The sequence below is a fragment of the Heloderma suspectum genome, chromosome 16 (assembly GCF_057233095.1).
Source record: "Heloderma suspectum isolate Gila_16-S chromosome 16, 16-S_ref, whole genome shotgun sequence".
NCBI classification, from domain to species: Eukaryota; Metazoa; Chordata; class Lepidosauria; order Squamata; family Helodermatidae; genus Heloderma; species Heloderma suspectum.
In genome coordinates this window covers 2,564,394-2,590,022 of record NC_139473.1, presented here as the reverse complement: position 1 = coordinate 2,590,022, position 25,629 = coordinate 2,564,394, and the positions used below count along the sequence as shown (strand labels likewise).

The 25,629-nt window shown below is 55.7% G+C and overlaps 2 protein-coding genes across 8 annotated transcripts in view; one reads left to right on the top strand and one right to left on the bottom strand.

Annotated features, from left to right (window-relative positions):
* Nucleotides 1-11,733, top strand: part of GIT1 (GIT ArfGAP 1) — a 37,397-nt gene extending 25,664 nt beyond the window's left edge. For 2 of the 6 annotated variants that reach the window (XM_084823036.1, XM_084823034.1), the window contains 11 exons: nt 3,588-3,685; nt 4,230-4,341; nt 4,482-4,615; nt 5,379-5,531; nt 6,032-6,271; nt 6,589-6,642; nt 6,863-6,949; nt 7,749-7,825; nt 8,443-8,628; nt 9,351-9,417; nt 10,681-11,720. In XM_084823036.1, the coding sequence (XP_084679162.1) occupies nt 3,588-3,685; nt 4,230-4,341; nt 4,482-4,615; nt 5,379-5,531; nt 6,032-6,271; nt 6,589-6,642; nt 6,863-6,949; nt 7,749-7,825; nt 8,443-8,628; nt 9,351-9,417; nt 10,681-10,893 (1,421 nt within the window). In that variant the 3' untranslated portion in view covers nt 10,894-11,720. Of the gene's footprint in view, nt 1-3,587; nt 3,686-4,229; nt 4,342-4,481; nt 4,616-5,378; nt 5,532-6,031; nt 6,272-6,588; nt 6,643-6,862; nt 6,950-7,748; nt 7,826-8,442; nt 8,629-9,350; nt 9,418-10,680 lie in introns of all 6 variants that reach the window. The other 4 variants (XR_014786169.1, XR_014786168.1, XM_084823037.1 and 1 more) reach the window with 4 other exon arrangements.
* On the bottom strand, nt 11,714-23,829 carry TP53I13 (tumor protein p53 inducible protein 13). 2 transcript variants are annotated; one of them, XM_084823039.1, is made up of 5 exons: nt 23,711-23,829; nt 17,156-17,217; nt 16,689-16,767; nt 14,915-15,470; nt 11,714-13,278 (listed from the first exon to the last, which is right to left on the bottom strand). In XM_084823039.1, the coding sequence occupies exons 1-5, from the start codon at nt 23,801-23,803 to the stop codon at nt 13,166-13,168; spliced, it is 903 nt and encodes a 300-aa protein (XP_084679165.1). In that variant the 5' UTR covers nt 23,804-23,829; the 3' UTR covers nt 11,714-13,165. The 2 variants fall into 2 exon arrangements, with proteins under 2 accessions (XP_084679165.1, XP_084679166.1); XM_084823040.1 differs by lacking the exon at nt 23,711-23,829 and adding an exon at nt 17,952-18,470 and having other exon boundaries at nt 12,928-13,278.
* Between the last annotated feature and the right edge of the window lie 1,800 nt (nt 23,830-25,629).

Here is a 25,629-nt window from a genome sequence, read left to right as displayed (position 1 = left end):
TTCGCTGGTTGGTGCTGGATAGGAGGTGAGACTAGATGACTTTTAAGAACTCCTGTATTCTGCTTTGATTGCAGCAAACTGATTGTGAAGATTTGAGAGGGGGGTCGTCCCTTGTTTCCATTGCTTAGTCGTGGCACCAAAATAATGGGTGTCGCCTCTCACGGTGGGGCAGGATGTGTGTGTCATCTGGCCCCCTCTTTGTCTATTTTTAAAAGGGCTCTCTTAACACTGTACTATTCTGGCAGGCGTTTTTTAAATAAATAAATGAATTCCTCTAATCCAGCCTTCGCCGAGCCAGATGTGTTGGACTGCAACTCCCATCATCCCCAGCCACCACAGCTAATGGTCAGGGATGCTGGGAGTTGTAGTCCAAAACGTTGAATTAGGGAAGACTGCGGTGTAACTGCAACACAGCCTCCCCCAGTCTGGTAGCCTCCAGATGAGTTGGACTACAATTCCCATCTACCCCAACCATTGGCCATGCTTGCTGGGAATGATGGGAGTTGCAATCCAGCATGTCTGGAAAAGGCTGAGTTGGGGAAGGCTTATTTTTTAGTTCTGCTGTTGTTGGTACTGTTTGTTTATGATGCTGTTTTAATTCTTTTGTTAGGATTGTTTTGTCGATAGGATTGCCTTTTTTCCAAAAATGGTTGGTCTTTTAGACTTTATCCGTTATCCGTAAGCCTCCTCGAGTTCAGTTTTGATCGTAGCAAGGCGAGGTATAAATATCTAAATAAGGGAAGACATTTGTCTGCTGCAGAATCCAGGCACGGGAGGCAGCCCACCTCCCGGAGCCTAGGTGGAAGGCTTTTTTTGCCTGGGGGTTGAAGATGGTTTGCGAATGATTCGTGGGTTCGGCGTGTGGATCTCGGCTTAGGAGTCTTCTTGCAAATGCAGTTGTTTTTATTTGGTTCAAAGCTAGACGGGTGGGGGCTTGGCAGTGTCTTGGTGGAGTGGAGAGACCCGGGTTCAAATCCCTGCTCAGCCACAGAACTTGCCTTGGACCAGTTGGTCTCCTTCTCTCTCGCCGAAGCTACCTTACAGGGTTGTTGTGAGGATAAAAACGGGGGACGGTGAATTACCCATGCAAGTGTCTTCTCAAAACAGGGTGGGCGGCTTAAAAGGCGCTCTCCCCCCACCCCCAGTTGGTATGCAGAATGCTCCTGCACACCTTGCAAAATGCGAGAGTGCTTTGGATGTTCGTGTGAGTTGCTCTCGGCCGCTCTGGCAAATCTCAGCTGGCCGTTGGTTGCCCACCCGGGAGCTGGCTGGTTCTGTCTGCTGGCCGGTGCCCAGACAGGCCCAGGGCTGAGTCATGGCGAGACAGCCCCGTGCGAGAGTCAGTAAAGGGGAGAGTATAGAAAGGTGGGTTCCGTGGGGCTGGGCAGGGCGTGGGGGGCTGACATGTGCCGGTGTGCTTGGTTCTGCCCCGGAGTACAACCCCCCTCCCCTCAAAGAGCGAGGGGGGCGGCGAGGAGCGCGCCGTGGCTCTGTGGGAACGCTGCCACTTCGCTGCCTCTCCCGGCCACCCGGGGTGGGCCTCGCTCCCCCTCCCCCTCCCCTTCATTCCTGGGCAGCCTCATCTGTGGCCTCTTGCCAGCTCCGCCGCGGCCCGGCCGGGATAAGTCTCCCGCGGAGGGAAGGCGCGGCTTGCTCCAAACGCAGCTCCCCCCTCTGGAAGCTGTGCCAGTGCCCGGCCCTGCCGGGGCTGGGCAAGGAAGGTGAGGGGCTGGATCTGTGCGTGGCTGAGATGCGTCCATCGAAACGTGGCTGGGTGACGGCCAGCCGAGTGTTTCCGAGCTTTAGGGTGGGGCCCTCTCCTCGATCCCCTGCATTCCAGCTGGCTTTGCGGGGGCACAGAGAGGTTTATCCAGAGCCTGAAAACTGCGCTTCGGTTTGGGCATCTCCCGCCCTGGCCCCATGGGTGCGACTGCCCCTTCCTGCTCCGTGTTACTCTGGAGTAACTGTTTTCCTGTGCGTGCTTTTAAACACGGATTCCGCTCCCAGCATCGCTCGGCGGACTGGATGGTTTGAATGTTTGTTTGGCTGCATGGAGTAGTTTTTGAGCTGCGCCCAGGGAGATGGAGAGGGAGAGAGATCCGGGGTGGGGCGAGACCAGTTGAACACTCGCCTGTTGTTTGCAGGGAAATGGAAATATTGGGTGCCTTTCGGCGTAATGCCACTATTGTTGATCAGTCGCATCGAGAAAGCTTCTGTTGGTTCCAGTTTTGGAAATCCCCACGAAACTGTGTTCTGAATAGGATTACTTGGAAGTACCTTCTCCCTCGGCGTCGTGGGCTTTGCTTTCTCCTTTGACCTTGCAGCCTTAATTTGCAAGGCAACGCTGCAGAGTTTCCAGCTGCAGCCTTGTGGGTTGTCTGTGTGCTCTCTTGCTACAACAACCCTGCTAGGCGGCTCATACTGTGGGGAACTGACTTTGTCAGAGTGAGTGACTTGGCCACAGTTACGTGGAGATGAAGCGGTGGAGGATGGGACTTGGATGGTAGCCTTCTCCGAGTGCTCATCTTTATCTGTCTCTGATATTTTGCACATCCCAACAGTGCTAACATTTGCAGAGCCCTGGTTTGGAAATTAATAGGTTTGGGGCATCGATTGAGAGGGGGAAATTATTCCATGGAAGAAATGGTTCTGTATTGTTGGTGGTTCTTTCTTATTTATTGTGTGTGACGACGCTGTGCCCGTTGTGGTCTTCTAGGGAGTGCGGGAACCGCAGGCGATCCCTTCTGTGAGGATCATGCCGGCTAGATTCTGACAACAGCGTAAATTGCAGAGAAAGAGAAGAATTGAGAGAGGCGCAAGCTGGATGTGGTTGAATGCAGTTTCTCATATTTAAGGATGAAGAATAAAGGTTACAGCAGAGATGTGGACCATACTGCCCTTCAGCTGTTGCTGGACTACAGGTCCCATTGTCCCCAAGTGTTGGGGCTGATGGGAGTCCAACAATATTTGGAGGGTTCCGGGGGAAAGGTTAGTTTGGAGGCAGGAAAGGAAAGAGGTTTGTAGATGTTTTGGGGATGTAGGGGCAATTCCAGACATAGGAGCCTGCCATTTGTATGGGATTTCTCTCCACTTATGGGACAGGAGTGTTCCATCTCTATCAGAGAAAGTTTCCCTTCCAAAGCAGGAAGGCACCAATGCAGTAACAAGAACACCCTGGAAAGGGCACAGAAATGCAATTTGTTGAATCTACCGTGTTCTGACCACTCTTAACTGGGGGCACTGGTAAATCAAGCAACTTCTATTTCCCATGGATTCGCTTTGTCACAGAGCTGGTAGGAAATAGCCTTGTGTTTATTTTACCAGTGCCCCCAACAACAAAGACTATTTGAAATGTAATGGGATGAATAAATGGTATATTTGTGTTCTAACCCTCTCTTCCGACCAAATCCTTTGATGTGACCTATGTGCTCCCATAGTCTGGCCTGCTGTTCCCACATCTGTGGGCAGGCTTGAGATGATACCACCTGGGCCTCTGCAAACCTGTGCATGTATGTGGGGCAGGGGGGGGAGGCAGATGGCTTGCTGACAGTACCTTTTTGCTCCCCTTCTCTCCCCCTCCCCAAAAGTCTGGCTCACGACACAGAACCACAGCACTTTGGTGACGGAGCGCAGCGCAGTTCCCTTTCTTCCTGTAAACCCTGAATACTCGGCAACACGCAATCAGGTAAAGGGGGAAGGGGTGGCCCTGATCCTCCCATGGCTTCCCTCTGTGGCTAAGGCCAACCAAGCAGAGGTTACCTCTGGAGTAAGGGTGGGTAGTAGGGAGAAGGATGCCAGGGCTTCTGTTTTTTCCTTGAACCTGTGTCTTCTGATCTGGAATCCCTGGTGCTTTCATTTCTAGATTTATTTATATTTTGTGTGTCCAGGGAAGGACGTAAATACTCAGTGGTGCGGGGAATATCGTCTGCATTTGCCCAGAGCAATTTTTCATCTATTTCCCCCCTGTGTTTGGGGACTTGATCCTGTTGCCAGATGTTGACTCTTGGGTCTGAGCTTTTAATTGTGACTGACTTAACAGATTCTCCCTGACGTTCACTGAAACGCGTGTCGAACCCGAGCGCCTCTGAGGGAGTGGCGCTCGGTGCATGCTCAGAGGCATTATCATCTTTACTATCACTTCCGAAGGTCCAACTCTTGGCATTCAGAATGAGCCTTGGGGCTGAGCTTTCCCACCACCACATGTCCTGTTTTTTAAATCTCTCTGCCAGGGGCGGCAGAAACTCGCTCGCTTTAACGCCCGGGAATTTGCCACTCTCATTATCGATATCTTAAGTGAGGCAAAGCGCCGGCAACAGGGCAAAGGCCTCACCAGCCCCACAGGTAAAGGGGTGAGAGAGGGGGGCGTGTGGGGGGATGAAACCCATGCCGTGGGGTTAACCTGCCACACTGGGGCGGCCTTGGGGCGTTCTGCCCATCCCTCCCTCCCTCCCTCCCTTGTAACTCTTCTGTCCTCTCTGCAGAGGCCCTCGACTCCTCTCTCCACGGGCCAAGCGACCCGGACGACCAGCACGATTACGACAGTGTTGCCTCGGACGAGGACACGGATCAGGAGCTGCTGCGCAGCGCCAACGCTGGTCGCAACAACCGTGCTCGGGTGAGACCCCTGGAAGGTGCTGCGGGGCGGAAGGAAAGCTCACCTGTTGCCCAACTGATGGCGATTTAGAGCTGGGGTGCTGGATGTCTTTCGCCCCAGGGCCAAATTCAATTGTGGATGAGCTCTCGAGGGCTGCATTCCCCTGGTGGGCGTGGCCAAAGGCAAAAGGGGTGGAGCCCAAATAGCAGAATCTTCCAGCTTAGAGCTGCCAGTATCTCGCCCTTCAGAGAGGCACGTCGGCCTTTTAGAATGGGGGAAAACTGCACGACGGCCGGGAGACTCCCAAACGGCCCGTGGTCAGGAAAAGAGGGCAAGGGAAGAGGAAAGGACATGTTCCCGGGGGGGCCACAGTGGACCTCCAGGTGGGCCAAATTTGGCACCCAGGCCTGAGGCCCTGCACCACTGACTTGAGGTTTTAGCCTCCAAAACGTTTTGGTTAATTCAAATCGGAACGGGGCGTTTACCCTCCTCCCAGTACCTGTCCGCATGAGAGAGCTCCAGCGGTCGCCGCAGAGGGTGAAGTTCTTCCAGAAAGACGTTTCCCTTCCCTGGCGAAATCCGCACGTTCGTCCGTGCAATATTGCTGGCGGGTTAGCCCCCTCGAAGCTGCGGTCTTCTGGGGGGCGGGGGGCGTCCCGCCAATCGCTGGCCCTCCCGGAAGGGGAGGGGGCGTCGCTTCAGTCTCCGCATAGGGCGAGGGTCGTGTCCGCGCTGACCCCAGAGTTGACCACCTCTCACAGGCTTCCTCCCTCCCTCCCCAAAGAGCATGGACTCTTCGGACCTCTCGGATGGGCCCATCACGCTGCAGGAGTACCTGGAGGTGAAGAAGGCGCTGGCCGCCTCAGAAGCAAAAGTGCAGCAGCTGATGAAGGTGAACAACAGCCTGAGCGATGAGCTGAGGCGGCTGCAGAGAGAGGCGAGTGGCGCCATGTGGGGCGGAGCCGCGGCGGCCGGGGCCCTTTCTGTCCCCCGGGGGCTGCTGCCTGCAGTCTGCAGTACTAGATACGCGTTTTCCCCAGCCTGGCGCGCTCCAGATGTGCTGGACTGCACCATCCAAGTAGAGGCTGGGGGGCCCTGGCTTGGCAGCAGTACACGTGAGAAGGACTGAAGAACCAGGGACATCGGAAGCTGCCCGATATGGAGTCAGAGCCTTGGTCCATCTAGCCCAGTATTGTTGACACTGACTGGCAGCGGCTTCCAAGAGTTTCAGGCAGGATTCTTTCCCAGCCCCACCCGGAGATGCCAGGGATCGAACCTGCAGCGCAAACGCTCTAATGCCGAACCCCGGCCCTTCCCCAAAATAATATGGCAGTCCTGCTCTGGGTTTCCAGAAGGTATCCAGCAAGCCCTAGTTGGGAAACAAAATGCCGGATGCTCCCGAGTGACTCTGACCTCCCCCCGCCACTCTCACTTCAGATCCACAAGCTGCAGTCGGAGAACATGCAGATCCGCCAGCAGGCGGGGCCTGCCCACCCGGTGGCCCCACCCCCGAGCGAGCGCCCCGAGCACAGCCACGTCGCGTCCGCAGCCGCCGGGTCCCACCGGCGCGACCGCCACGCCGTCTCCATGTACGAGCCGGGCGCCAGCGGGCTCAAGCCCTTTGGGCAGCAGCCAGGGGATGACCTGGTCAGCCGCCTGCAGCCGTTCCACCCCGGGGTGAGTGCTCCAGAGTGGCCGTTTTGCCCTGGCTTGGCTCTTAATTGTGAGCCGTCTTGATGGAGCATGAATGCGACTTTTTGTAAGGGTGATGCTGGGAGGGGAGGGGTCCCAGCTGACCGCTCAGCTGGCCCCGCCATGCCTTGTTGCAAAGCAGGGCGGCATCAGTTCTTGACCACTGCCTGTGGGAAAGAAAAGTCAGGAAACCGTGTGCGGGGGGTTTTTTTTGCCACGCAGCAAAGTGTAATCGGTGCTGCTGGGGGGGTCATGATGCACCAGGGGATGCCCCTCTTACTTCTCCTCCTTGTGCCGACCAGGAGGTGGGTGAGGACTCCCTCTATTCCATGCACAACCAAGCAAGCATCTACCGGGTAAGCGGAGTTCAGGCGAGCGTCGCCAAAAGGGACTGGATGGGGCAGAGCGCCACCAGTCTCCCCCCCCTTCCCTATTTGTCTTCCTCCCAGGTGCGCCGTGTCGTGCCATGCCAAGCGCTCCCTAGTCTCTCGGGAGACCCCTGCCCCGCCCTCTCCCTGCAGGACTTGGGTCCACCTGCATGTCTAACCCCTGCCCCCCTCCCCCCTGGCGTTTCAGATCCGGAAGGACAGCTCCGTTTCTTCGATGCCTTTCCCGCCGTCTTCACCGCTCGTGTCGTGCCCACCGGAGAGCGGACGTCACATGGTGAATCGATACGTTTCGGGGAGGGGGGAGAGGGAGAGCACATAGCAAGCCATGGGGTCATAGTCCATAGGAATTGCCTCCCAAAATGTGGGAGTTTGCTGCAAAAAAACAAATAGGGTTGTTGTGAGGCCCCGAGACATTCCATCCAGAGGAGGCTCCCCGTTGCTTCTCTGGATGATAACCCGCTCCAGCTTTGTTTCGACTGGGTGGGGGAGAGGTGGAAGTGTTCCCTCCACATCTCTGCACCAGCTCTACGATTCTCAATCCTTCCACCACTGCCCCCGTGGCAGAAGTTAAGTGGCTGCCCGTGGCCTCTCCCTGTGAGTCCCTGTTGTGGGGTTTACCTGTTTCTGATCAAGAGGCCCAGTCGTGCAGACATGATGGGGGAAGGTGGCTTTTTGTTTATGGACTTGCCAGTTCTCTCAAAGCCAACTTTTGGGGGCGCAAGAGAGATGCATGTCTCCAATTTTAATTTGGGGCGAGGGAAGCATTGCATGTTTGAGAAAGGCTGCCCTACCCCAAGCTCTGGGGACTGGTTTGGGTTATGCAGTGGATGCGGGACAGGCAAAGAGCTCCAGGTGGCAAACAAGGTGTTTCCCCCCTCCTCTTGGCTTCACAACAACCCTATGAGGTATGTTGGAGTGCAGGATAGTGACTGGCACCAGGTTACTCAGCTCCGTAGCTGAGTGGAGAATTTGAACCTGAGCCTTAACAAGCCTAGTCCAGTGCTCTGACTGTTGTCTTCTCCCTAGCCAAGTCGCCTGTGCCTGACTTTGTCCCGTTCTTCCCCCCCTTGTAGACTGGAAAACTGGACCGACATGGCAGTGGCACAGACAGCGACTACGACAACACTCAGGGAGGGGATTTGCCACTCAGGTAAGGGAGGGGGTTCTGTTGGCAGGATTACAGGGGTGGGGGGACTTGGACTGGAGAGGGGGGACTTGGCTCCTCGGGGATGTAACCTTGCTTTTAGAAAGAACTAAAATATGTACTGCAGCCGAGTACACATTCTGTTCCCAGAGAAGTTGGATTCTGCAACCTGCATAAACGATGCAATTTGGGCAGCTTCCTATCCTTGCGTTCCACGTTGTTCTGTGTTTTGCCAGTCATGGGAGTGGTGGCCCAGAACTCTGCAGGTCACTGAAACCCCCATCTTCAATTGCTGGAAACCATACTTGGCAACTTGGATCGATTCTGCGGTTTTCATGGAATGTTTCACATCTCTCTTCCCGCCCCCCAATCACGAGGGCTAGGAACTTGCTTTGTTATTTTTAAACAAAAAGCCGAGATGTAAACAAAAAGCCATACAATAGACCACCCTTCTCCAACCTGGTGCCCTCCCAGAGTGTTGGCCATGTGGGCTGGGAATGATAGGAGTTGTAGTCCAACACAGCTGGAGGACACTAAGTTGGAGACCACAGTAATAGGTGGTTGACGTGGCATCAGAATTCAGGAGAGTGACGTCTCTGTCCCCCTTTCCCTCCCGCCTCTAGGAGCATGGACGGGAAGCGCTTCTTGGACCTAGGCAAGGACGATGATTTGCATCCGGAACCTGAACCACTGGAAGGGGACGTGGATCCCGGGCTGCCCAGCACGGAGGACGTCATCCTCAAGACAGAGCAGGTCACCAAGAACATCCAGGAGCTCCTCCGAGCTGCACAGGAGTTCAAGCACGACAGGTCTGGATGGATCCCTCCTAGCGGCTGCCTACCCTACCCCTGGGTTCCAGGGGTCTTGCTGGGAGGGGGATGCATGCCGTAGCAAAGGGAGCCTGCGGGATGTGGCAGCCATTTGGGGAGCAGGCGCAAGGCAATCCTACCCACACACTGCGCGGAATTAAACGCATGGCGCCGCACCCCTGCATGACCCTGACATGCCAGCCTTGCCTTCTTTCCGGCCTAGGGAGAGAGGGTTATCGTTCCCATGGATCTCTGTGATTCGGTCGCTCCCAGGGAGGGGAGGGGCTCCAGCAACTGTCCAGGATGTCTGCCTGTCTGTATGAGTTTCTGTTCTGAACTGGCCACCTCCAAAGCAAGGAGGGAGGTGCTGCCCAGATCGGGGACACATGCAGAAAGACAAAGGCATCCCTCGAGCCCTCTTTGAGAATAAGAGCTACTCCATCCATAAGATTAAAACAGTGTTCCCCAAACTAACACGCTCCTGACGTGTTGGACCACTATGCTGGCTGGGGATGATGGGTGGTGCAGTCCAACACATGGGGAGAGGCTGGAGTAACTCTGGCTTGGCTCTCCAGAGTTTGGGTACCGCTGGGATGGGAGTGAGTGAGAAGGCTTATCCTTCTTACGTTGAAGGAAGACCCACGGGGGAGACGCAGAGAAGGGGTTCTGCCCCATCGTTCCGGCTCTCGCATCCAGGCCTCATTCTGTCTCTCTTACCCCAGCAGCTTCGTCCCCTGTTCAGAGAAGATCCACGCTGCTGTCACAGAAATGGCGTCGCTGTTCCCCAAGGTGGGAGAGCGTGGAAGTGTTTCCTTTTGGGGCCTCCGGCCAGGGGACCTCCAAACACAACTTTTGCCACTAACTCCCCCCCCCCCCCCCCGCCGCCCTCTGGAGTAGGGCTCTACTGCTGAGCGCCTCCCTTCCTCATTTAGGCCTGGGTGCCTCCCAGAGAAAATGTGGGAGCAGAGTTGGTGCGGGGAAGAGAACTCGGGATGGCCTTGAGCAAGCGTGCAGAGCTGTGCTGGGCTTGGGCAAAGCGACCCCCTTAAAACTCTCCCCCAGCTTCTGCCTCACCACGTGGGAAAGGGGAAGCTCCCCCCGCCCCCCTGGCTCGTCGCACGAGGACGCTGCATCCGTGGCTCTCGTGATGACGACGGGAGAGAGGCGGCCGCCTTCCCAGCAGTGTGTCGGCACAAGCCCCTTTGGGGAGTGGAGTGGGAGAGCCCGTTTGGCGCACAGAAGGCCCCGGGTTTGATCTCCGGGTAAGAAAAGGGTCAAGGCACAAGACGACAGAGAAGGCCCTTTCTCTGCCTGAGGTCCCGGGGAGTCACGCCAGTCAGTGTAGAGCACAATGCCAAGCTAGACTGAGGGACGGATCTTGTTCAGACAGGGCACAGAACCAGAGTTTAGCGTTGCACGCACGAGCCTGTTCCTCTGGCGCCACCAACGCTACTTGGAGCTGTGGTTTGTTTCAACTGTGGTTTGTCTGAACAAGCCATAGTTTGAAGCAAGCCGCTTCCAAGCGGGCACGCGCTGTGTGTGTTCGACTGCAGCTCCCATGCTTGCTGGGAACAGTGGGGACCGTAGTCCAATACACCCAGATGGTGCTGGCTTGTTTAAAGTAACCACAGCTTGTCCTGGTTTGGACAACAGGAAAAAGGGGTGACGAGTTGAAAACAGAAAGCAGGTTTTCCCTTTGCAGCTGCACCAAAGGAAAGGTGGGAAGGAGTACAGGATGCAGAGGCTTGCTAGCGCTGCAACACCCACTGGCCTGATTCGGATGTCCCGGGAAGCCAGAATCACTGTGACATCTGAATGAACCCGGGGGTACGGTTCTGGTCTGTTAGGAGAGTGGTGTCGTGATCCGGACACCACGCGAAACAGACCGGACTGAGGTTCCACAGATACGTTCTGCCTGGGGTGTGGGGAGCCTGTGGACATGGGCTCCAGCTCCCATCGTCCCCAGCTAATGAGTTGATGGCAGAGGTAAGATGCTCTACAAGCTCCACCTCAGTGGATCCTTGGCACTTCTGTTCCCCCTCCGCCCTGCAGAGGCCTGCCTTGGAGACGGTCCGGAGCTCCTTGCGGCTGCTCAATGCCAGCGCCTACCGGCTGCAGAGCGAGTGCCGCAAGACCGTGCCCCCCGAGCCCGGCGCCCCGGTGGACTACCAACTCCTGACGCAGCAGGTCATCCAGTGTGCCTACGACATCGCCAAGGCCGCCAAGCAGCTGGTCACGATCACCACCCGGGAAAAGAAGCAGTGAAACGGGGACGCCCCTCCGCCCGCCTGCCTTTCCTCCCACCCACCCCCCCCAGCCGTCAGGTCCCGCAGCTGCCTGGAAGTGTCCCTCGCCTGCGCCCGGCCATTGCGCCTCATGACTGGGATGCAGCGGGGCAGGATTGGGGCCCCTCCATGGTTTGCGCCGGGGTGTCGGGCGCCTGTGCGGTTAAGAAAAACTTTGGCCATGTAAATACTCCAATTCCCTACCCTGACGGGGAGGACCCCCCGCCTCCTAATTCCTCTTCCCTCCCCATATATCGTGCGTGGAACTGTATGTACGTATACCCCCCCCCCCCGGCCTCCCTGTGTGCATATATATATGTATAGATATATATATATAACACAAAATGTATTTATCTCACAAACAACCTTTCCCCTCCCCAATAGTGTTAACACTGGAATAGCGACGTCCAAGTCAGCCGTCTCCAAGCTGTGGCCCTCCAGATGTGTAGTCTGAACACATCTGGAGGGCCCCAGTTTGGAGACAGCTGCTCAAGGCGTTGCAGAGATTGGCATAGTCCCGCGCCCACCTGTTGCTGTGCCACTTCTCCCCCGCCGCTACGTGATTCCCTTGTTTACTATCTATAGGGCAGGCGTTGCCCCGTGGCAAAGGACCAGCAGTCGGCTTTCAGCCACGGCTGCTACTAGGAGCGCCCCCCCCCAAAATTAGCTATGACGTTGAGGCCAGTGAAGGAGACGGGTGGGGGGTCGGGGGGAGACCATTGCCGGAAGGGGTGTGGACTTCTGGGCACTGTGCTGGAATCTTGTTTGTCCTGTAAATTTGTAACAATTAAAGATGTGAGCAATCAGAGAGTCCATCCCCACCACCCGTCTTTGTGCTTGGACACCAGCTGTGGCTTGGGGGGCTGTCCAGCCCCTTCCCCAGGAACTGGCTGGAAAGCCTAGACGGTGCTGCGGGGGAGAAGCCAGGGAGGGGTCTGTCTCCCGCTCAAGCGTTCCGGGTGTCCGCATGCGCCTTGTGTCCAGGGCGAGGCCCAAGGTTCAACATGGGTGTCTCTGGGAATGGCTAGGAGCGACCCCGGCCCGAAACCCTGGGGACCAGCTTCCTCCAGTTGGGAATTCCCTCGCCTTTTGGGGCCAGTGGGCACGTTTGGAATGTTGACTGTGTGCTGTGGGCACTCTCACAAAATGGCTGCCCTGGTGGGTGTGGGCGGTCGCTGAGCACCTGTTTCCCAGAAGGCCAACTGGTGACACTTCTGAGAAAAGGAACTTGCCCCCAAACCGAAGAACAAGGCAGCGGCGGGTGTCCGAGGTCCAAAGCACAAAACGACCCTCCCTTTTCTGCTCTAGCACCCATTTCCCAGTAGGCAGCCCTGATGAGGCTCAGTCGGGGCGGCCCAGAGGCCTCCTTGGAAATGGAGATGGCCCCCGAGGCTCACACATCACTTTGCGGCATGCTCGCCTCCCGGTTACTAAAACAATTAACTTGAGGAATAAAATTAGGCCCTGGGGGCCTCGCAGATGCCACGAGAGGGAGAGGTGTAAAACAGGCCTGAGTGTCGATCCGCGAAGGTCTGACTTGGCGGAGTCCTACATCAGTCAGCCCTTTTTCCAGAGCCATGAGGACTAGACCCTTCAATTTTAGGAGAAGGCCTATAGCTCAGTGAGAGGCCCCGCTTTGCACGCCAAAGGCTCCAGGCTGTGTTTCCAGTTCGAAGGATCCTCCAGCAGGCCTTTGCTCTGTCGCAGACAAATACGAAACTGCCTTGTGCCTGGTCTATTTATCTCCTCAAGCCTCCTTCAGCCTGTCCCCCCGCACTGTACCCAAGGCCCCCCCCACTCTTTGCTGCTCCGCTTTCCCCCCCTCCGACTCAAGTATGCATAAGGCTGTGTGTAGGCCATAATTGCATTGAGGGCGAGGAATGGCAAGCTGGGGCGCAGTTTCTTTTTAAGAACGAAGTTTCTAGTTCCGATGGGCGTCAGCATCTCCTAGTTCTCACGGACAGCGAGACACCCTTTGTCTTTCCTTTAGACTGTAGGCGCAGGATCACCTGATGCTTTTGCGACGCCTTTATTTTGCTTTACGTAGAAAAATATATATTTTTATTGAGCAGGAAAAGACGGAGAATGCAACGTGAGGAGGCCTGCTCCTCCTGAGGGTTTCACGGCTGTTGGTGACGGCTGTCCCACCTGCAGCTACACGCCCAGCGACAGCCGCCCTCCTTCCTCTGCTGACAGACGCCTGTCCCCGCAAGCGCCCTGCCCCAGACGTCTCCGCCACAGGCAGCCGGGTCTCATGCGGAGCTGTCGCTGGAAGTGGTTGGCAGAAGCGCCCTTTGCTGCTGCCGCTGCCGTGGCGGCTTCTTGCGCCTGCCGGGCACGGAGAGGAGGCGGCGCTTGATGACGGCTGCGGAGAAGAGGGAATCCGGGTGTGAGGGGGAGCTGTCCCCGACCCGAGGTGCTCCCGGAGATGGCCGTGAGCCCAAGCGGGGGGTCGCCTGCCCAAACAGGTTTCATGGGGGTGCAGGAAAAGCCCGGGGGACCAGGCCGAGCCCTGTGGCGCCCCGGAAGCCAAAGGCCAAGCAGTGATCCCCCAGCACCACTTCGTGGCGCCTGCCCTCCATAAACGGCCAGCGCCGCCTCAAGATGACCCCCTGCACCTCTTACTGGGGAAGGGGCCGCGGCTCAGCGTTGGAGCCCTTGTCTGCACGCAAAGGCCCCCAAGTCGATCCTCGGCGTCTCCAGGCAGGGCTGGGAAAACGCCTGCCTGAAACTCTGGAGAGCTGCTGCTGCCAGTCAGTGCCAACAGTACGGGGCTAGGTGCACCCAGAGTCTGACCCGGTAGAAAGCCGCTTCCTAGGTCCCTATCCCGAACCATGCGGACTGGAATCTTAACTTCATTTTGAGAGGAAAGGCTCAGTGATCCAACCCAAGGTCCCACGTGCAAACCCCTGGAAGGACTAGGGAAGAATCCTGCCGGAGTCCCCAAGAGCCCTTGCTGCCAGTCTGTGTAAACCAGCCTGCTACCCACCAGATGTGTGACGACTGCAGCTCCCATCAACCCCCTCCCCAGTGGCTGGCAATGATGGGAGTTGTGGTCCAGTGCACCTGGAGGGCACCGGATAGGGGCAGATGAGTGTGGCACATGCTGGGCTCCTGCTGCCTCCCCCTCCTCGCCGGTGCTGGAGAAGGACCCCAAGGTCGCTGGCCTCGAATGCCGCTGAGCAGGGCCAAGGGATCGGCTGCGGCGCCCTGCCTCTCCCGCAGGCTGTTTCCGGCCCAGAGCCAACCCTGACGCCTTGATCGACTGCCGCTGCCAGCGGAAACTGGAAAGGCTGGAACCTTCGCTGCGGGCTGCAGCTTCTCGGGCCGGGGGTCCGCAAAGGCGTAGCGCTGCTCTTCCCCTTGCAGCAGGGGTGGGTGACGTGTGGCCCTCCCGCCCCTGCGACCTACAACGCCCGCCAGCCCTGGCCAGCACGCAGACCAGCACGAGGCCTGACGGGGGTTGTTGGCCGAGGCATCTGGAGGGCCCCCAAGGGCCCAGCCTGGCCTCCACTGAGCCCTGGCGCAACGGAACCGCTCCTGCCGCGATGCGGGGGGCCTCCGCTCCTGAGCCTGGGGGAGCGAGCGCAAGCGCGGCTGGCCGCTCCTCGCCGGGTGCCTGGTTCACAGCCTTGCGCGGGGCAGATTGAAACGTGGCACGGAAAGCTGGGAAGGGGCGGGGGCCATCTCAACCAGTCTCCCCGCAGCTGCGGCTGGACTACAACTCCCACCACCCACAGCTGTGCCAGCGGGGGATGAAGGGAGCTGTGGTCTGGCCGCAGCTGCTAGGCGCCGGGTGTGGGGAGGCTGATCTACGCGAACGGCTGCAGCCATATTTAATTCCTTTTGCTGAATGGAGTTGGACGCTGCTTGCCCTCCTCAGAAAAAACCTCTCTCAGGCGCTCGGGGGTGCGTTCTGTGAGGGAATTCTGCACAGAGCCAGCACGGGCCCTGCTGCGCCGCGCTGGGTGGCAGCCCCCGCCGCGCCCGGCTTCACTCACCCGCCACTGTGTCACGCCCCTCCTCGCCACTGGCCCCCCAGTAGAGACTCCGGCCGCGGCGGCACTTCCGGGGGAGCCGGGCGTACAGGACGGCCAGCGCCAGCACCACCAGCAGGAAGGTGAGGGCGCTGGCCGCCCAGGCCGCCTCTTCCGTGCGGGGCGTGGGGGCGCGGGCCCGCGCCAGCGGCTGACCCTTCGCTCCGTTCCCCGGCCGGTCCTGGGCGCGGCCGGGTCCTCGGTTCGGACACGGACATCCGGTCTTCTGGGCTGCCCCTGCCTCAGTGGGCGGGATGGGAAGGGTGGGCCGGCGGCTCCAGGGGGCCGTAGCCGTCAGCTGGCTCCCTCGGGGGCCTTCCGGCTGAGACGGGTCCTTTCTCTCAGGCGGCAGGGTGCCTGCGCCACCCGGGCCAGGGCTGGATGCTACAACATCCCGTCTGCCAGCCGTGGCCCTCCATGGATGAAGAAGCCGTCCCAGCCGTGGAAGGGCTCGCTGTTGCCTCCCTGGCGCCGGCAGCTTCTGATCACCATCCCGGTGCCGGAATAGCTTCTGCAAGGCCTGTAAGGGGCAGAGGAATGAATGAATGAATATATAAATACAACATCTTTCATTCAGCTTCCTCTGAGGCAGCCTCCGTGGATTTCTCCCCTTGCTCCATTTTACCCTCAGAACAATCCCGCGAGGTAGGTCAGGCCGAGAGCGTGTAACCGGCCCAAGGTCTCGGCCCACGGCTGGGGTATAGGCTGGTTGAGGAAGGTCTTGCTAGATTATGCGAAGGCACATCCCAAAGTCACTCTTGGGGAACTTTACCACGGCAAGTGGAGCTCGAACCCAGGCCTCCCCCTACAAAAATTATCCCGTGCGTCAGGGGCGGGCAACGTCTGGCCGTCACAATATTCTGACCAACAACTCCCATCATCCTTCACCCACTGGCTCTGCTGGTCACGGCTGATGGGAGCCCACGCCTGCGTTCCGGACACCGCTGTGGCTCACTAGTTTGTGAGCCTGCAAAGAAAGAAAGGCCTGATATCTCAAAAGCAGATGGGGGCGGGGGACGGGACTTCCATGCCCCTGCGTTGGCCAGCAGAAGAAAGTGATGCAAAACTAAGCCAACTGACACTGTATTACTGCTAGTAAGCAAATTAACAATAACAGAAAAGTTCTCAGGGGCACGTATCCAGTTCAACCGCGACGCACGACGCCTGCTTTGGACCTGATTTAGCGCACGACGTATCGAACAGAGGACTTGCCCATCGGGTGTCTCTCCGCGACACGTCCTTGGTGTGTGTGTGGGGGGCCTTTCCTGTCCCAGAGCCCATCCCAAGACAGAGCGCCTGCAGCCTGTTACTGTCATGGACGAGGAAGCTATGCCTGCTGGCTGGGGATGACGGCAGCGACGGGTCCAAACTGCGGGAGGGCCACAAGTTGTCGCACCCAATCGATCGGCAAGAACCATCTCTATAGACGTGCTGAGACCTTGCCTGCGCCCCCCCTTCTGAAACATCCATGTTGATGAAGAGACCGGTGCTACTCCAAAGCTCACACATCCCTGTAGGAACCTGAGTTGGTCTTAAGAAACTTTATTAGACCAAGACCCTCGCCGCCCCCTGGAGTAATCCAGGACGCTCTGTGGGCCAGAGGTTCCCCTCCCCTGCAATAAAGAGTATCAGGGCATGTAGGCTGAAGGTGGCTGGAGCTGCCCTTTCTCTCTCACACTTGTGGGGGAGGGAAAGCTGGGCTGAATTAGCCCCCCGCTGCCCTCTCCCCACATCATACCTTTAGACCGTGGGGCCAGTGCTGCAGAGGCCAGTATCCATACTCCCCATACACTGTCGCCGTTAGGCGGGGTGGTCCGCTGTGGAAAAACACAACAGGAATCTTCAGTGCCCATCACACACCACTTTTGGCCTTCCCTTCACCATGTCCAGGATGAGATTTAGGGCACGCCGCAAAAAAAGTGACGCTGTAAGGTAAGTAGCTGTGGGTTGTCCCCAAAGGGCAGTTGATACCAAGTTGCCCATCCCTCCCAGATCAATATACGATGACAGAGGAAAACGTGCAAGCTTTCCGGTTTCACAAGCCATCTCAGCAGGGAGGAAGCATGCTGTGGCATTCAAAAGCTGGCACACTTCCTGTGCCAAGTGAAGCTGCTTTAGTAAAGCATAGGCTGGAATAAGATGTCACCTGCTTGGGTATTCCTGTCCCACATCATGGCCTCAGTAGGAAGCCAGACATCCGCTTACCTGTTGCCAACGATGCTCCGGCTATAGACTCTCTCAGTGTCTGTGAAAACCACCTTGTTCTCCTGGTGCGGGGAAAGGAGGGGAAAAGATGGTTAGCATGGCTATCGTTTACAGCAGCTCTTTCCCCAACTAGCGGGGTGTCAAGTGCTAGGCCAGGCCCCTTCTCTGAAACTTTGGGCCCATGCAACAAAATGTATTCTCTCTCCCCGAGAGGAGTGCTTCCATTCCAGGATCCAGCCGGCCATGCCCTCCCTCGAGGACACCATTCCATGATCTCTCTTCCCCCCCCTTTCCCATTCTTCTTTCCAAATGATTCTCAACATTCTGTAGCTACTCCGCATGCTCAGCAACCCGCCGGACTGTTCCTTGGGGGCGGGGTGGCTCTGCCCCTTTAAGTCGTTGGGTTATTTTAAAAGGATTTTGTCCGTACTACTACTACTTCTACCACTACTACTGCCAGTGGCTTCAATATCTCCTAACGGAGCAACACATCAGGATGGAAACAGCCTCGTTAATAGCACAGTCCTCTGCATGTTTAGGAAGAAAGAAGTCCCACAGCCCCCAGCACTCCCCAGCCAGCGTGGAGTTGCGGGGCCTTTCCCGTCTAGCCGCGCAGAAGCCTGCCCCGTAGATTCCCCACGTGGCCGGCTGCCGGCCGCTGGCAGTTGCGATCCAGCGGCCGGGGAAGGCTGCGCTGCCGCACGGCCTCACAACCATCCGCCCGGCGCACGCCCCGAGGGGTGACGCGAGCGCGAGGCAAACACGCTGCGGCGACGCACCCGCGCGCCGCGGAGGCGCGCGCGCCGAGGGGGCCCGGCCGGAGGACGAGACGCGGGGCAGCCGGCGGCCGGCGCTCCCCGGAAGGGGGCGCGACCGCAGGCCGAGACATCGGGAACAAACGGAGCGCTGAAGGGCTGGCCGCCGGCCGCCTCGGGCACGCCGGCTCTCCCGGCTGCGCAGAACACGAGGCCTCCAGGCCCCCGCGGCCCAAGCGCAGGGAAGCCCCGCGCCAGGCTCCCGCGCCAGCGGGGGCCACGGCCGGAACTACCGGGCGGGGGCGGGGGCGCGCCGCCGAAGGCCGCCACGGGGCAGCGCCTCATTGGCTCGGAGCAAGGCGCGGGAGGCGGCCCTGGCTGCGGGGAGCCCGCGGGAAGGGCGGCGACGCCCTTTTCCTGGCCCCGGGGAGCGCGAGGGGGGGCTCGGATTGCGAAGCGGGGAGGGGGACTGAAGGAGCCGGGCGAAACCCAGCCCGGCGCCTCGGGTCGGCGCGGGCGCCGCAGCCCCCGTCCCGCGCGGCTCAGCACACGGCCCAGGGACGGGAGGAAGGGCCCCGCGCGCCGATCGAGGGCAGAGCGCAGAAGCAGGCGCGCGAGGCAGACGCCGCCCTCGGGGCTCGGCGCGCACGTGTTTGGGCCTCCGGTGCCAGCGGGGGGGCAGCTGGAAGCCGGACTAAAACTGCCGGGGGGGGGGGGGACGGGACACCCTGAAGGCCACGTGCGAGGTGCCGTTCTGCAGGCTGAGTCTTTGATGTATCCATTTACTTAGAACTTTGCTTCTGCTTAGCACCTGCTAATACAATTCTGCGGGGGAAAGTTACCTGGCGACCCGAAGATTTTTCTTAAATTGACCAACTGTAAAGGGCTGATAGATAAGGAAACCCCCCTTTCTCGTCTGATGGTCACCACTAGAGTCGTACATGCGAAGCATTGGAAATCTGATCAAATCCCAAGAATTAGGGGGTGGTCTATTAAACTATGGGATTTTGCTGTTCTAAGTAAATTAACTTGGATTATTAGAGCTCACCAGAGGAGGAGTTCTTGTGCTAAGTTTGAACAACAACAGAAGTGGTTTAAGGTGCAATCCTATGCATGTTTAGGCAGAAAAAAGGCCTACAATTCCCAGCATTCCCCAGCCAGCCATGGATGGCTAGGGAATGCTGGGAATTCTAGTCCTTTTTTCCTGCCTAAACTTGCATAGGATTGCGCCTTAAAACAATTCTGGAACAGTCAACAAGTTATCATGATGGGTAATCCATTTTTGTTGATATGAGGAAAGTTGGTATAAGTTCTCTGTTTAGTATGTCATTGTGGCTGTAGTAGATCTCTTTTTCCTTTGAAAAATTATTTTTTTTAAGCAATAAAACTGCAAAGTCAAAACATCACTCCCCGTAAAACAGCCAAGACATCTAACAACATTTAGAAACAGAACAGAACAATGATATAAGATGAGCCAAACAGATGAACTCCAAATAAAGTAGAAATAGCACCAGGAAAACCCACAGCCAAAACATTGCCAGCATGATTTAAGTCAGAAGGCACAAAACAAACCAACACAACACCCCAGGAAGAGTTTAAAAACAAATCAAAAACAGCATCCTACATGCCAAATGATTTTTTTAAAAAATGAAAGGCGTTTGCACTGCAGCAGAAAACCATCAGGGAGCAATGAGGCAGGCCACCCTAGGCAGGGAGTTTCACAGCATATACTCATCCACAGAGAAGGCCCTTTCACTGTGTCATTTTGAACTAGCAACTTTCTAGCCCTCAAGGACTATAAAGATATGCTTAAAAGCATGTGATTAATGCCTGCTTTAAAAAAATACAAACTCATGTGCCAAAGGGGTTTGGAGGAACAAGTTGTCCTGGAAGTGGGACGTGGGGTGCCAGCCATTCCTTGCCCCTTCCTGTGACTGGCAGACTCAAAATAAATTATGCAAAATAATGCAAATCACTCAATTGGCAGTTCACACTGGTGGCAGAATTGAGCTTCTCGGGATGTAAGGATCTGGACTGCCCCAGGTACGGATTTCTGTTTGCTGGTTTTAGTATGGGATTCAGAAAGCAACAAGGATGGCTTTAGGACTAGCTTTCTACCTGCAACGGGACTGGCCACAGTTCTCCACAGCAGCAGAACTGCGCTTTGGGGGGTGGAAGATTTTGCTGAAAATTGAGCTGCAAGGAAGAAAACCAAGGGTGAATTAGTCTTCCACTCCCCAAAATGTCCTCCCCCCTCTTTCTCTCCACGTGTTCTTCCATCCATCTAGCTGTCCTTTCCGAGGAAAGCTGTTACGTTCCCCCGCACCTCCCCCCAAAGTTACGCCAAGCCCCCGACCCCGCCAGAGACAGGACTCCTGGGTTCTCTCCCTAGGGATGCTAAATGGTCTGCTACATGAATCCAGACAAAAATCTTCCTGCTAAAGCTAAACGTGCCTCAGTGCTCCCGTGCCCCAAAACAAGATACGCCAGACAGGTGGGGGCATTTAGAAGGGGCCAAAAGAGAGACAGACAGACCCAATGGGAAGGAGAAAAACCTCTCCACAAAGATGGGAGCCACGATATTGCTTTCTCAGTTTGTGTTGCCTTAAAATGCCGTGTGTGTCATTACAAAAATATCAATAATAATAATAATTTTTACCATTATTATTACTATTATTATGATTACCACCATAAGCAGGATCCAGACTTGGGCATACTTAGTGCAGACTCATCGAAACCAGTGGGATTTAAGTTAGTCATTCAGTTAAATCCAGTTGATTTCAACAGGATTTAAGCTAGTCAGGGTCAGGGTGAGGCTGGGCCCAGAACTGGTTTCTTGGCCTGGTGGCATCATAGAATCATAGAATAGTAGTAGGGTTGGAAGGGGCCTACAAGGCCATCGAGTCCAACCCCCTGCTCAATGCAGGAATCCAAGTCAGAGCATCCCTGACAAATGGCTGTCCAGCCTCGTCTTGAAGGCCTCCAGTGTGGGAGAGCCCACCACCTCCCCAGGTAATTGGTTCCATTGCCGTATTGCTCTGACACTCAGGAAGTTTTTCCTGATGTTCAGTCGGAATCTGGCTTCCTGTCACTTGAGCCCATTATTCCGTGTCCTGCACTCTGGGATGATCAAGAAGAGATCCTGGCCTTCTTCTCTGTGACAACCTTTCAAGTACTTGAAGAGCGCTATCATATCTCCCCTCAGTCTTCTCTTCTCAAGGCTAAACATGCCCAGTTCTTTCAGTCTCTCTTCATAGGGCTTTGTTTCCAGTCCCCTGATCATCTTTGTTGCCCTCCTCTGAACCCTCTCCAGTTTGTCTGCATCCTTCCTAAAGTGTGGTGCCCAGAACTGGACACAGTACTCCAGATGAGGCCTAACCAGTGCTGAGTAGAGGGGAACTAGTACTTCCCGGGATTTGGAAGCGATGCTTCTATGAATGCAGCCCAAAATAGCATTTGCCTTTTTTGCAGCCACATCACATTGTTGGCTCATATTCAGCTTGTGATCGACGACAATTCCAAGATCCTTCTCGCTCGTAGTGTGGTTGAGCCACGTATCCCCCATCTTGTAACTGTGCATTTGGTTTCTTTTTCCTAGGTGCAGAACTTGGCATTTGTCCCTATTCAATGTCATTCTGTTGTTTTCTGCCCAGCGCTCCAGTCTATCCAGATCACTTTGAATTTTGTTTCTGTCTTCCAGAGTATTAGCTATCCCTCCCAATTTTGTGTCATCTGCAAATTTGATCAGCATTCCCTGCACCTCCTCCTCCAAGTCATTCATAAAAATGTTAAAGAGCACTGGGCCCAGGACTGAGCCCTGCGGTGCCCCACTCGTTACCTCTCCCCAGCTTGAGAAGGTCCCATTGATAAGCACCCTTTGAGTCCGATTCTGTAGCCAACTGTGGATCCACCGGATCGTTGTTTCATCTAGCCCACTTCGAGCAAGTTTGCTCATCAGGATATCATGGGGCACTTTGTCGAAAGCTTTGCTGAAGTCGAGGTATATGATGTCTACAGCATTCCCACGGTCTACAAGGGAGGTGACTTGATCAAAAAATGAGATCAGATTTGTCTGGCAGGACTTGTTTTTGACAAATCCATGTTGGCTTCGAGTAATCACGGCATTGTTGTCAAGGTGCTTCCAGATGGATTGCTTTATGATCTGCTCCAGAATTTTCCCAGGGATTGATGTCAGACTGACTGGTCTGTAGTTCCCAGGTTCCTCCTTTTTACCCTTTTTGAAGATAGGGACAACGTTAGCCCTCCTCCAGTCATCTGGCACTTCCCCGGTCCTCCATGATTTCTCAAAGAGAATAGACAGCGGTTCTGAGAGTTCTTCTGCCAGTTCCTTTATGACTCTAGGATGCAGTTCATCTGGCCCTGGAGATTTGAACTCATTCAAAGTAATGAGGTGTTCCTTGACCATATGCCTGTCGATCTCAAGCTGCAATCCTGCCCCTTCAGCCTGTACTTCGCCTTTGCCAGGGGGGTCATAGACCCTCTTTTGGGAGAAGACTGAGCCAAAGTAGGAATTGAGCACCTCTGCCTTTTCTTTGTCATCTGTTATCGTTTTGCCATCCTTATTTAATAGCTGAACTACCATTTCTTTCCTCTGCCTTTTACTATGCACGTAGCTGAAGAAAGCCTTTTTGTTGTTTTTAGCATCCCTTGCTAACCTCAGCTCATTCTCAGCTTTAGCCTTCCTGACGCCATCCCTGCAATTCTGTGCTACCTGCCTGTACTCTTCCTTTGTTACTTGGCCTTCTTTCCACTTCCTATATGTGTCCTTTTTTGTTTTCAGGTCATCCTTAAGCTTTTTGTGAAGCCACAGTGGCTGCTTCTGTTGTCTTCCACCTTTTCTTCTTGTTGGAATTGTTTGTGATTGTGCCTTGAGAATTTCCTTTTTTAAAAGCTCCCACCCATCTTGGACTCCTTTTCTCGCTAGCATTGCTTGCCATGGGACCTTACTGATCATTGTTCTGAGTTTATTAAAATCAGCTTTCCTAAAATCCAGGGTACGCGTTTGAGTACACTCGGCTTTTTTTTTTTTTAAATCCAGGGTACGCGTTTGAGTACATCAAGGAAGGCCGATTCCGTCCCCCCCAACCCACAGTTCCGCCAGCTCCAGTTAATGGCCCCTCGCTTTTCGAGAGGGTTTAATTCTCCCAGGCGTCGCCTGTCGCTTTTCTTGCGTCTTGAAACGCGGCTCCTGGAGCCTTTCTGTTCTTTCGCGTTTTGTTAATGAAAAACTGCCCTGTTACAAACGTCATTTTTTTTTTAATGGGCGCGGGGTTTTTCCTAACATGCTCTTCTGGCAGTGTCTCTCCTAAATATTTTAAAGATATTGCCCAAGAAACAAACATGCTGGGACGGGCGTCTCCCCGCTTCTCCTCTGCTCCCCGACAGAATTCCACCCCCCGCCCCGCCAGTGCCAAATCCTGCCGCTTGGTCCGGAGACATCCGCGGCAGGATCTGCCAAGCCTCTGAGAACGTGCAGAGTGCACCCCATCACCCAGCAGCGAACAAGCGGGCTCATGGACTACAGCTCCCATTATCCCCAGCCCGCTGGCTGCGGGGCGACGGGAGTTGTGGCCCGAGCCATCGGGGAGGGCGCCGCGCTGGGCGAACGAAGGCTGCTGCAACCGCCGGCGCCCGCTCTCCCGGCCAAGCCCAGGCGGGCAGAGGCCGGAGCCCGGCCCCTCCCCGGAAGGCGCGGGGTCGCGAACCCAGGCGTCCCGGGCCCCGCAGAGCAGGGGAACGGGCGGGCGCTCCTGGAGGAAGAAGGAGAGCCCCCCCTCACCTGCCCGCCGTCTCCAGGCGCGCCGCTCCCCGCCAAGCTGAGCAAGAAGAGCAGGATCGGGGCCCGCGGCGGCAGCGGCGGCGGCTCCCCCATCCGGCCCGGCTCCACCTCGGCCGCCTGGGCTGGCCCGGCGGCGGCACCGCCTCCCGACGCGCGCCCTGCGCGCAAAAGCGCACCGCCTGGCGGCCGTCGCGACCGGAGCGCTTGGCCCGGCCCAGCCGCCTGGGGAGGCGGAGCGGCAGCGGGCGGATGCGCGGGGGGGCCTTGCTTGTGTCTCCCCCCCCCCCAAACTTCCAGCTGGGCCGGGTCGGAGCGGCCTCTGACGCGCCCTGTCGTTATTTCGTGGTTTTCCTTGGCAAGCTCGTTTTCTGAGGATTTTGTCGAAACACGTTTTGATTTTTAAAACACTGTATTATCCACTTGGGGTGGTTTTGACCTTAGGCGTCGCCTCGAGAGTTGTAGGGCTTTTTCTGTCTAAACGTACACAGGATCGCACCCTTAGAGGCTTTTAAGCATAGGTTGACTACCTGTCAGGGATGCTGTAGCATTGGATGTGCAGGGGTTCGACTGGATGACCTTTGAGACCCCAACTCTAATGAGCCTATGAAAGTAGAACCAGGGACTCGCAAGGCGTGCTTATTATTTTCACATTCAGTACTGGTGGCTACTAGGAGGAGGGCTTTTTCTGCTGTGGCACCCCGGCTCTGGAATGAGCTCCCTAGTGAGGTTCGCCTGGCACCTACATTGTATTCCTTTTGGCACCAGGTGAAGACCTTTTTATTTTCCCAGGCATTTTAGCTTTCTAAATTTTTAGCTTTGCTGTTTTAAATCTGTATTTTAAACTCCTGCACTGCTGCTAGGTTTTATTGTGGTTGTATTGTTATATTGTGGTTTTAATGTTCTATATATTTTAAATTGGTTTATTGTGTGCTGTTTGGTTTTAATTTTTGTGAACCGCCCAGAGAGCTTCGGCTATTGGGCGGTATAGAAATAAATAAATAAATAAATAAATCCACCCATTTCTTTCTTAAAGAGTGTTGTTGTCCTTCCCCTGGCAGACAAAACATCTTTGCCTGCCAGCAGAAAGACAGCAGCACTCTTTGGGATAGGCCTTTGAGGTATGAACCAGTCTGTTGCTGAAGGAGATCTTTGGAACGTAAGAAGAGCCTTGCTGGATCAGACCAAGGTCCATCTAGTCCAGCATTCTGTTCCCACAGCGGCTGCCCAGCTGCCCACAGGAAACCCACAAGCAGGACATGAGTGCAACAGCACCCTCCCACCCATGTTCCCCAGCAAATGGTGTACCTAGGCAGACTGCCTCTGATACTGGAGGTGGCATAGAGCCATCAGGACTTGTAGCCACTGATAGTTTTAATTGGTTAGGTGTTATTTCTTTTCTTGTGCTTTTAATTGTGCTTCCAATTTATCTGTTTTTATGTGATGTTTCAATTAAGATTTTCTATTGATAGAATGCCATGTTTTGGCAGAAAGGTGGGACATAAATAAAATCGATAAAAACTGCCAGACGGGTGCACTGAAGAGAGAAAAAGAAAACCATCTTTTAGCACATTGATTGTGAGCAGAACAGAAACATTGGGTGGGGTGAGTTAAAGGCTAACTCCTGGGAAAGACTGAAGGCAAAAGGAGAAGGGGACGGCAGAGGATGAGATGGCTAGATAGCATCACTGATGCAATGAATATGGACTTGAGCACACTCCGGGAGGGAGCGGAGGACAGGAAGGCCTGGCGTGCTCTGGTCCATGGGGTCACGAAGAGTCGGACACGATTGAACGACTGAACAACAACAAACCCCTGTTAAAACAAAGAGCAACCGATTTATTGCGGAAGGCACCTTTCATGGACTAGATAAAGTGGGCTTCTAGATCATTAGCATTTAAGGTGGCTGACAATACTTTGTT

What these genes read in the sequence shown, in the direction of transcription:
- TP53I13 (XM_084823039.1), bottom strand. Translation starts at nt 23,803, where the DNA reads ATGGGGGAGCCGCCGCCGCTGCCGCCGCGGGCCCCGATCCTGCTCTTC. An exon ending in CGGAGCATCGTTGGCAACAG is followed by an intron (nt 16,768 to 17,155) that starts GTAAGCGGATGT and finishes GTTTTTCCACAG; the next exon opens with CGGACCACCCCGCCTAACGG. An exon ending in GGGGCGTGACACAGTGGCGG is followed by an intron (nt 13,279 to 14,914) that starts GTGAGTGAAGCC and finishes TCTTCTCCGCAG; the next exon opens with CCGTCATCAAGCGCCGCCTC.